At 36.3% G+C, this 10,649-nt stretch overlaps 2 protein-coding genes across 2 annotated transcripts; both read right to left on the bottom strand.

Annotated features, from left to right (window-relative positions):
* Nucleotides 1-319: 319 nt before the first annotated feature.
* Nucleotides 320-4,374, bottom strand: LOC115957259 (serine/arginine-rich SC35-like splicing factor SCL30). Its single transcript, XM_031075459.1, has 8 exons — nucleotides 4,218-4,374; nucleotides 3,546-3,732; nucleotides 3,363-3,440; nucleotides 1,897-2,061; nucleotides 1,742-1,782; nucleotides 1,128-1,209; nucleotides 858-1,034; nucleotides 320-655 (listed from the first exon to the last, which is right to left on the bottom strand). The coding sequence occupies exons 2-8, from the start codon at nucleotides 3,722-3,724 to the stop codon at nucleotides 529-531; spliced, it is 849 nt and encodes a 282-aa protein (XP_030931319.1). The 5' UTR covers nucleotides 3,725-3,732; nucleotides 4,218-4,374; the 3' UTR covers nucleotides 320-528.
* Nucleotides 4,375-5,270: 896 nt separating this feature from the next.
* On the bottom strand, nucleotides 5,271-10,281 carry LOC115958163 (probable dual-specificity RNA methyltransferase RlmN). The gene is made up of 10 exons (XM_031076550.1): nucleotides 9,978-10,281; nucleotides 9,721-9,796; nucleotides 9,477-9,574; nucleotides 9,022-9,123; nucleotides 8,764-8,850; nucleotides 8,386-8,502; nucleotides 7,778-7,881; nucleotides 6,421-6,560; nucleotides 6,117-6,253; nucleotides 5,271-6,005 (listed from the first exon to the last, which is right to left on the bottom strand). The coding sequence occupies exons 1-10, from the start codon at nucleotides 10,197-10,199 to the stop codon at nucleotides 5,829-5,831; spliced, it is 1,260 nt and encodes a 419-aa protein (XP_030932410.1). The 5' UTR covers nucleotides 10,200-10,281; the 3' UTR covers nucleotides 5,271-5,828.
* Between the last annotated feature and the right edge of the window lie 368 nt (nucleotides 10,282-10,649).

Raw genomic sequence — 10,649 nt, forward strand, 5'->3', positions numbered from 1 at the left:
TAAATCCGCTTCTCACCATAATGATTTCATTTAAAATTGTTTTTTCAGTTACATATCCGGATGAACCAGAGAGTACATGTCACGGCAATTGCATTATATACCAGCATCCCTGAAAATCAACTTAGCTCTAATAAGTTAGCATTTTGTAATTCCAATGTCAATTTATTTCGATTTACACCACCACTAGTACTAGTTTGGGAGGTGAAGCCACAAATGACAAAACAGTGATTGTTTGGCAGGCCTAGAGCCAAAAATATCAGTTTAACTTATATTATTAGGTCTTGACCCAGCCAATAACACCTAATAATAACTCACCTCATAACAGTAAAGTTGAAATTTTTTAAAAAAAAAAAAAAAATCTCTAAACCACAGAATTATCAAAGTTGAGTCATCATATAGAGTACATCAAAACACACAAGTTTTATGATTCCTAAGGCATGTAACACATTCTAGAGCTTATTTCCTATTGTAGCACACAAGCCAGCAAATGTAGCATCAACCATTAGCAATATGCATACTGCCTTCCAATTATCTGCTGCTGCGCCTGGGTGACGCATCGGCAGACCTAGACCTAGAACCAGAGGGTGATCTTGAAGCTCTAACAGGCGATGACCTCCAATGACCTCTTGGTTCCTCAGCATCATAGGTTGGTTTCCTAAAAAGAAATATTTGATATAAGCACCATGCAAGTAGCAGAGACGAAAACAAGTCTTTGGGACAAGAACTCCAAAAGTTACTGGTGATACTTCATCATTACAAAGCAATTTAATAAACAAAAATAAATAAATCAAAACTCCTGTATTAGACCAATACGGTATAGCTAAAAAGATGAAACACTTGAAGACACTAAAACTTACTCGTGATATCCATTTTCATTTTGATCAGCAGCATTGGCATAACCTGGAGAATAAGACCTGCGATGATCAGCATCTCGCTCTCTTGGAGGACCTCTTGGTGACCGCGGATGGTCTGCATGCCTTCTACTTGGGGAAACTGAGTAGTCACCCCTCCGTCTAGGAGCAGGAGAGTAGGACCTGACAATTATAATTTTAGTTTGAAAACACGTTAACCAGTCAAGTGGACATTGATAAATAATAATTATGGCATTTGTAAAGTTGCAATTTTACCTAGAGCGGTATCGGCCTCTAGAACCAGAAGGATAGCGGGGGGGAGAGCGTGAACGGGATAATGAACGAGACCGAGAACGTCCTAAGGATATCAGAGTCAAAAGGAGAGTACTGATTACTTTAAACAGGAGTAGTCAAAATGATGGACATGAATACAAAAAATGCAAAGCCATGCTAATTAATAGAAACCAAAAAATGACTCCAAATCAAATAAATTATATAACTTCCAGCTTCCTAACTTCAATCTAATCTCAATTAAATTTCACCAAACAATTCATTTAGCTGTCAACAGTCCTATGATAATTTGATCAAATGAAGTATATAGTTCAATCAACATATATCTAAAAGGCAAGACAAAAATAAACAAGAATAGATAATTAACCTGTTTCATATCTTTTGACTGTAAATAAAAAAACCTTGCTTGAATAATATAACACCTTAGGAATAGCGTTTGTATGATACAACAGTTAAGGGCACTCAGACCTTTGGGCTTCGAGGTTTGAGCTTTAAGCATGCCTAAGTGTTGCTTTTAACAACACTAATATAGCAATAGGAATTATACAGGTTACAGGATTACTAAAAAATAAATATTTAAATTGTCAGAAACTACATACCATAATAAGATGACCGTTGTCCCCCATAGCCCGAAGGTCCTCTGTATAAAGTACAACAAACCATAGGAATCTCAAAATATATAAAATGTGAAATATAACTCCAAGAGGCAAAGGGGGTAGAGAGAGAGAGAGAGAGAGAGAGAGAGAGATACTACCTCACTCTAGTCCTTTGACGCATCTCTTCTGGCCTTTTCCTTGTCTCTGCAGCAACAACCACAGATATCTCTCTCCCAGCAAAAATTTTTCCATTCATATGATATTGAGCCTCTGAGGCCTCATATGCATCCATAAACTGCACAAATGCAAATCCTCGAGGTTCCCTAGAAAGAAGTCACAGCAAAGCTTCAGTTGATGAACAATTAAATTTCACCAAAAGCACTGATTGTACGACGTCACAGACCTGACACTTAGTATAGCAAGTAGCACAACAATGTCTATTTAGTATACCTTCTTTACACATCTAAATTATCAGCTCCAAGCACTTCCAGATAAGTGCATGCTGAATTTACTTAAAGCAGCTAAATCCAAGCTTAATGGCTGCACTTTTCTTTACAGTCAAGTATGAAAGCCAACTTCAAAAGAGGCATGTGACTTGAAAATTCTTCACATTCTTGTAATTATAGATGCACTTGAAATCAACGTTCCCACAAACTTAAAAATCATCTCATGTTGTCTTCAATTGGTCAAGAATCAATCTTCTTCCTCATCAAACCACTATTGATTGTGTAATTAAATAATTTCTCTTCATAAAGCAACATTCTTCAATTGAAGATTACTCTTAAAACTCTTGGGGGACCGACAAGTTAGGCAATGATAAACAGGTCTTCATCAAAAGTGGGGCTTGGGCTTTGTTTTAACTTCAAAGTTCAAACCAACATACCCCCTGACAAGCCAGTTCAAATTTTTAATTCACTATGGAAAGGAAAAATAGAAATTTTCATAAATAGTGTAGAATGTAACTCAATAGACAGCTTTTGCACCCCCTACTTGTATACTTTGACCAAAGGTGCCAAAAAGATAATTAATGAAATGGAGTCTCAAATATTAGCAATTTATATCTATATTTATCAATCCTAATAAGTTTGCTTGCAAAGACACCTAATTTCCATCACCATCACAAGAACTCGTTTACCAAATTCATGCTTCTTTTCACGCAGACTATTCAGCTTGCCAACCTTATGGCACATGCTTTGGCTTGGCTCAATTAGGCAAGTCAACCTCAGCAGTTTAATAACCTCTTAAGCATTTTAAAAAATCATAAACTAAGTTGATCAGTAATATGAAGCTAGGGGAGGACAAAGAAGGAAAGAAGAGCTTCAGAAGTATGTTATGATCATTACTTACTTGCATTGTAAAGTTAGGGATGTTGGATTGTCATGCAAAATCTAACATTATACTAGTTTAAAACCAACAAGCTCAACCAAGCTAGCAAACATGACTGAATACAGGTGAACTATGCTTGGAAATCACAAATTCAGCTCTACTGAAGCTCAACCTTGATTCAAGTGCAAGCGTTCAGAGCTCAATTCCCAAAACTTGCTCAACATATTTCCATCATCACACACCACTGTCGTATTGAACCAAAAAAAAAGGGCATATAATCTACTGGTAAAAAACTCACCCTGTGTAATAGTCCTTGGGAATATACACGTCCCTGACAGCTCCAAATCTCTCAAATGGAACTCGAAGTTCTTCTGGCCTGCAAAAAGAAGCAAATAATAAAATAACCAACTTGTTTTGACACACCAAGGGAGGGATCTTCCACCTCCAAAACAAAAATAAACAACTACCCACAAAAAATTACCGGCAATCCAGTGGAATATTGCGGACCAAAAGGCTTCCATTCTGTTCCTTGCGTCTACCATAACCGCCACCGCCACCACCACCACCACCACCACCGTATCCCCTTCTAGGAGGGCTTCTCCCTCGGCCGCCATATCCTCTCCTTGGAGGACTATAGTATGGTGGACTGTACCTCCTCATTATGCTTCCTAACAACACACAATCATAATCTATGTGAACCTACTAAACAAAAACAAAAAAAGAAAACTATATCCTAAACCCATTACATGTAAGATAATAAAAATAACATTAATCAATTAACATAATGACATTTAAGCTATAATGTACATATGGTCAATCTGAACTCTTCAAACCCCAGAACGTAAATCTCAAGTCACATGCTTTTACCCAAGAAAGAAAACTAGATTCCTTGCTTGGTTGCTAAGAAAAACAAAACACTTAATCAACCAAGAACCTAATTTACAAAATTGACAATCATACTTTGAAAATCAAAACCTATAAAACAGAACCAAAGATCGAAACTTTATTTTTCTTTTCCTAAAATTTCTGGGCCGATAGAAAACTCCTTATTGGTAAAGATCCCTAGTTTTTCTTTTTTATGATTTTCTCGGCAACCAAACAGAGGGCTTATTGATAAATCAAAAGGGAAAAAGTAGATAGATTGATTAATTACCTGTGAAAGAAGAGCTTTGAAGAAGGAAGAGAAGCTGAGCTTGAAGTTAGATCTCAGGTTCTGAAATCAAATCTGAAGAATGAGAGTGAAACCGTGTCGCAGCTACTCTCGTCAAAATTCTATTCTTTACTTTTGTAGAGCCAGGTTTAGGAATTTTCCACGAAACCGTGTTTAGATTTTAAGCCCTAGTACTGGGAGTGGGATTGATTCGTGGGCCGGGTTGCCCCGATTTTTATTTGTACAAAAGCGAGGCCCCATTTTGGGTGACAAACGCAGTGGGCTGGGCTTGAGTTCCCTTTCTTTCTTTTTTAACTCCCCTTCTTCCTAATGTAACAAAAAACTGTTTTTTTGAATTACACCTCCTAAACAATAAGGTTTAGAGATTAGTTTCATGGGCCAAAATGGCCAAATACTACTGTTTATCAAAATATATGTCAATCTACCACTATTTTAAAAAAATGTAGAAATCTACTACTTTTTGAATACTCAAGTTTGGGAAATTCAAGTTTTCTATGGTATTCAAGTTCTTTGAAAAAATAGCCTTCAAATTTGCTATAAAATTTTTTATGGAACTCAAGCACTATAGAAAACTCGAATTCCCCAAACTCAAGTACCCAAAAACCGGTAAATCCATACATATTTCTGAAAATAGTGGTAAATTGATATATATTTCGATAAACAATGCTATTGTGCCATTTTGGCCTAGTTTCATGCAATATCTGTCGTCCAAACACACTAGATGAGAAGAATCTTTCCCATGATTCATTTTGGATAGAAGTATTTCAAATGAGGGTTTTAGATTTTAGTTTTTAGTTTAAATGACTTAATTAAACTATGAGAAAATCTTTCTCTTTTTTTTTCATTGATTAAATTTATGAATAATTTGACTCATTTGAGGGTTCTAAATATATGGGTTTAAAATAATTAGATATAAAATATTATTCAAATTCACAACATCACACTAGTGTTTATGGTAGAACAAAATCCTCAAAACTCAATTCATTTTGTATCGTTAAATTTATATAAAAACATAATTTATACTAACAGTGGTGAATCAAAACAAAAATTTCATATTGCTTAGTAAGGAAGTTCTTTGAACCAAGAGAGTACGATGTGATAAAAAATTTGCTAGTTGCCACATCAATAAAATTTACATCTACAAGGTAAAATGCCCACCTCACTATGCCCATTTAAAGTAATTTTTGAATTCTATGGCCCTGCCTTCAGTGCGGAATAAAGTGGAGCATCACTCAAAACTATAAATGCAAGTTACATAGGAAAGAAACTAGCCTAACAGGCGATGCATGAAACTGATTCTCTGAGAAGAGGGGTCATTAGTCTACTTGTGACTTTGCAGCCATCCACACATAGTTTTCCCACAACATCTCATTGTTACGTATGGAAGATTTTGAATTCTGCAGCTGACTCATCATCGTGCGAAACATCATACATTTTTCCCACAAATAGGAGAGGGAAAGATCCCAACTAGCCTTCTTGCCACATGAAGCACCACTTTCATCAAGCTTCATACGGATTGAGGGAAGAGAACATGAAAGTGTATGGTATACAGCAAAAAGGGGGAGGAACAAACCGCAAAGAAACAATGCGGGATCAACATGCAACTGCAATATCTGGTTGAGATTGCAGGTCTTCGGAGTCCAAGAGCAAAGGACTCTTCTGGAATTTGTTTCTTAGCTGACCACAAGCAGCACTAGCATCCAGGCCCCTTGTTTGCCGTGTGCTAACTGTTATTTTACGTGATTCTAAAGCAGCTGCAAATGCCATCACCTGCCAAATGAAGTAAAATCCATATATCTATTACTAAAGAACGAATAAAATCAAGTGATGAGGCATACTCTTGTTGAAAATGAGGGCATAATAACATAGGATCAACATTACAGCTTTCCTGTGTGGCCGCTGATAATCAGAGCCTTCTATTGGATTGAAAGGTATCAAGTTCACATGATAACTACGCCCCCACTGGTGGAGAAGCTCTGCAAGTTCTACTGCATGCTCTGTTTTGTCATTGACTCCAGCTGGCCAAAAGTAACACTAATACTGAGAAAAATGTCATTTACATCAATATTCATGTTATTCAAGCATGTGTGAAGGGGGAGGGATGGGGATACAAAAGTTCTAAAGTGAATTGTACTTATAAAATAAATAGAACAAAATTAGTAGTTCTTAAGTGAAACATTGGTACCTAACAGTGCATACTCAAAGGAAACCCGTCGACTAGTCTCAAGGAAGTAATCCTTGCAATCTTTCATGATAGCATCCAGAGGGTAGGATTTAGCACTTGGCACAATTGCTTCCCTAAGTTTTTGGTTAGGAGCATGTAGGCTGATGCAAAAGAAGACAAGAAAATTAACAAGAAAATAAAGTTGCAATTGCATAAAATAACGAAAATAACATATTGGCATCAGACATGTATTTAGATATAAAGGTCTTCTTCATAAGTAAATTTTTTTTTTTTTTTTTTTGGGATAAGTAATAAACATTATCAGAAAATGGGATCGCACTCCAGATCGTGTGATCTTCAACCTTTAGTTCCAGCTATTGAGGTGATCTTCAACACCCTCAGGCATAACCCACTTGATCCCAAATAATGTGAAAATCATGCTCCATAACTCATAAGCAATAGGGCAGTGAAGAAGCAAATGATTTACAATTTCTCCCACTGATTTGTACATACAACACTAATCAATAATTAGGATCCTCCGTTTCAGTAAATTAGAAATGGTCAGAATTTTCCCCATAGCTGCTGTCCAAAGGAAAAAAGCAACCTCAGTTGGGACTTTTGACCTCCACACACTTTTCCAATTAATTGTAGGATAGACCAAAAAATAGACCCTAGAGATTAAAGAAATTGGGGAAGCAGTGCAACGTTTGATTTACAGTCAATACTCAAAAGACATTATTTTATTGGGGTTTAAAAGGAAGAACAAGAAGAAAAGAAAGGATATGTGCTGATTCAGAAGTTTGGATTATGGACATTAAATCATAAGGCATAGTGGCAGGCAGAATTCATTATCTCCCATCAGCTTTTACTGGGGTCAATTTATTCTACAGTCAAAATTTCAGGGGTGGATATTTCTGGTTGAAGGACAAAAGGCTTAAAACGTAGTAAGTCACAATTTTGATAATGTGTTTATGAAATTTTGAATGATATGCGCTGCTCAAATTCTGGATTTTAGTAAACTTTGCAGGTAGATTTGCTATTAGCCTACTACAAAAGATTAAGGGTCAAATCTTTTCTGATATGGAACAAAAGGCAGTCCACCATATTTCTCCCACTCTACATTAGCCTGACCAACGATCTGAAACCCCTTGAACAAAATATGTGAATTGCAGTGTGGAACAGATATACTCTCAAACTGTACATATGGGCCAGAAACAGCATATTGCAGCAACAAGATTCTGAATACCAAGCCAATTCTATCAATTAAACACATACAGTTCAACAAAAATGGCCAATTACTCACAAACAAACAACATCAGTAAATGGTACATGGTATTAAGACACAAAAATTCTTGACTTCCTATTATAGATGACATACCTGACGGCCAATGTTGACTGAAGTTTGTGAGAAGCCAGCTTTCTTATTGTGTTTGGAACCCCCACCGTGGATATTGTGATCATTCTTTGCCCAATTTGCACATCCTTACAAACAAGAAAGACCCACCAAAATTGATATGATACTCAAAACTTATAGGAAAATGGAATTCTAATACTCTCTTTGTCCCATATTGTTAGTCCCATTTAGAAAACTCAATTTTTTAAGGAACATCATTTAATGAATTATCTTTCTAAGAACAGGTAGAATTTTTCAAATTGCCCTCCATAATTTAAACTCAGTGAAGTATAAAAAAAGTGAAAAAAAGGAGTATTGACTTTTCAATAAAGTAAAGGGTAAATTAAGACAGTTATTAATATTGTATTTATTGACTTTTCAAAATGGATCATATTTTGCAATAATCCCAAAAAAAACCAACAATAAAGGACGGAGTAAGTAAATCACAAAGAATGTATAATATGTTAGTGGAAAAACCTCTTGCAATTATGTAAGTAAAAAACTAAAATAAACAAGTTATTAAAGGTTATCCACACAACAAACATTGGTAATGAAGCAATTAGATAATATGCATGAAACAGTTGTAAATTCACCTTATTCAAGCACTGGTGTGCTTCAAGTACCGACTTTAGGTTCAACATCGGCTCACCCATTCCCATGAACACCACATTTGTCACCCTATGCTTGAAGAGCTCCTCAATAGCTAATACCTGTGTACACAAATGTATTTACTTGTTCATTGTATACAAAGCAAAGCTTGCTTTGAGTAAATTGATTTTTTCAGCATATTATGAAAATTATAGGCTTTTTATTTCCTTTTTTTTTTGTCATTCTTCAAAATGAAATACCTCTATTCTACTTTGGCCACTTCGTTTTTCAGAATTGCATAAACAATAAATCATTCAAAGACCCCACCACCCTACCACACAGTGGACTTTGAAGAGTGGACATGGAAAAGACATAAGAGTTACCTGCTCAACAATTTCATGCCTCTTAAGGTTCCTTGAAAATCCACCTTTTCCAGTGGCACAAAATGAGCAACGCAGTGGGCAGCCAACCTGAATATCGAAAATAAAGGCACATAAAAAACAAGTCAATAAACGAAGTACACTACAATATATATTTTCATTACTGTTGTGCATGAAAACAGTTCCTTGAATCAACAAAAGAACACTCGTAGGAAAGGGTACAAAAGTTGGCACTGATTGATTCACAGATCAGAAAATCACCTGCGATGATACGCACGCAGTAAGTCTCACTGAACCTTTGCTATCTTCAACTGGTATGCCCACAGTTTCAATCAACCTATTATCCTCCAACTTAATCAATAACTGCATGATCAGTGGCAAGTAGAATTAAATGAGAGAACAGAGATAACTTCCAAATCAAAATGTGAAACCATATATTCACTTGATAACCAAAAATTTATGATAATATCCAAAGGAAAAAGTTTTCCACCAAACCAAGCTGGAGATATCTCCTCCAACCGATTACACGGCGGTTCATAACACCATCTACGTGTCTTAAATCACATGAGTTATTAAATTTAAACAAGTCACATTACAATTAAATAGATCATGTGACTAAAAGTACACGTGCATGGTCTTATGAACTGCTTGGAAAATCCAAAAGTACCGTTTAACAAATTACAATTAGTAAAATAATCTAATCATATTCTTCTTACCTTAATAGTGCCATCAACTGCAGTTACCGTGTTATGAATGGGCGACCGCCCGACTTTCCATCCAGCTTCTTCAAGATCATTCCTGAATGCTTGAGGCACTGTAAACCATGAAAACAGCACAAAAAGTCCAGTACAAGTCACACAATCATTTTTTTGGAAAAACATAACAAAGAGAGAGGCTACAACAATACAATACATGAAAGAACAATTGGGTCAAAAGAAAGGAAAGAGAGAGTTTTCTCACATTGACTGAAATCTTGAATTTCTTTGACCTTTCTCTTGTAAATTAGATGATGGAGTTGCTTCCCTCTAAAGCTTTGCTAAAACATAATTCCAAATTTTTTTTTAAAATATTAAAAAATCGTCACAAAAAAACTAAGAACTAATAAGCCTAATTGCTCAACTATGTCCAGTTATTCAAAATGTTATTCAGTTTTGATTTTAATTTTCTCGGGAACCAAACGTAGGAGAGGATAAGTGTTTTGCTTTTTTATTGATTACCTGACCGAAGTCGAGGGCGACCTGTTGGAGCTCCTGCTCGGACATGCCGAGGAGCACGTGCGATTCAGCTTGGGAGGCACGTGCGGGAGAAGAAGAAGAAGAAGAAGACCTTATAGAGAGGTTGCGGGAGGATATAACAGCAGCAAGGAAGCGAGGTCGCGCCGCACGTGCGAGAGGGGCGGAGCACACGTGCTGAATTAGCGCCATTGAAGTGGCAATCATCACTCTCTCTCTGAAGTGTGAAGAAGAGCAGAGCAGAACCCCAAGCAAGCAAGCAAGCAAAGGCAATCGCTTAAACCTCAGCCTTTTGGTTCCAAAATACGATAATAACCCTCTATCTGTTTTGGACGACTTGCGTTTTTGGTCTAGATGGCAAGTAAACGACTTTCACTATTGGTATGTAATGTAGTAAACGACCGTGGGTATAAAATAGGAAAACCATCCTCTTCTTCTGGAAAAAAAAAAAAATTATCTTATATGGGGGGATGGCAACAGAAAGGGGTTGAAAATCGGGTTAGGGGTGCCCGTCATCACTTTGGGGTGGGAAAAAGTATGAATCTCATACACTCTAAAAAGATGCATATATTTGATGTATGATGTACTTTCTCGTGAGAGAATGATATTATGGAACTATTTTATTAGAGCATTTCAATTAAAAATACAGCAAAAAAC

This window comes from Quercus lobata, chromosome 8 (genome assembly GCF_001633185.2).
Source record: "Quercus lobata isolate SW786 chromosome 8, ValleyOak3.0 Primary Assembly, whole genome shotgun sequence".
Classification (NCBI taxonomy): Eukaryota; Viridiplantae; Streptophyta; class Magnoliopsida; order Fagales; family Fagaceae; genus Quercus; species Quercus lobata.

Coding starts and splice junctions, on each gene's coding strand:
- LOC115957259 (XM_031075459.1), bottom strand. CDS start 3,724: ATGAGGAGGTACAGTCCACCATACTATAGTCCTCCAAGGAGAGGATAT. Junction 1,783..1,896: donor CGTCAAAGGACTAGAGTGAG/GTAGTATCTCTC, acceptor TACTTTATACAG/AGGACCTTCGGGCTATGGGG. Junction 1,035..1,127: donor AGAGGCCGATACCGCTCTAG/GTAAAATTGCAA, acceptor TATAATTGTCAG/GTCCTACTCTCCTGCTCCTA.
- LOC115958163 (XM_031076550.1), bottom strand. CDS start 10,199: ATGATTGCCACTTCAATGGCGCTAATTCAGCACGTGTGCTCCGCCCCT. Junction 9,575..9,720: donor AATTCAAGATTTCAGTCAAT/GTGAGAAAACTC, acceptor CATGGTTTACAG/TGCCTCAAGCATTCAGGAAT. Junction 9,124..9,476: donor CAGTTGATGGCACTATTAAG/GTAAGAAGAATA, acceptor CTGATCATGCAG/TTATTGATTAAGTTGGAGGA.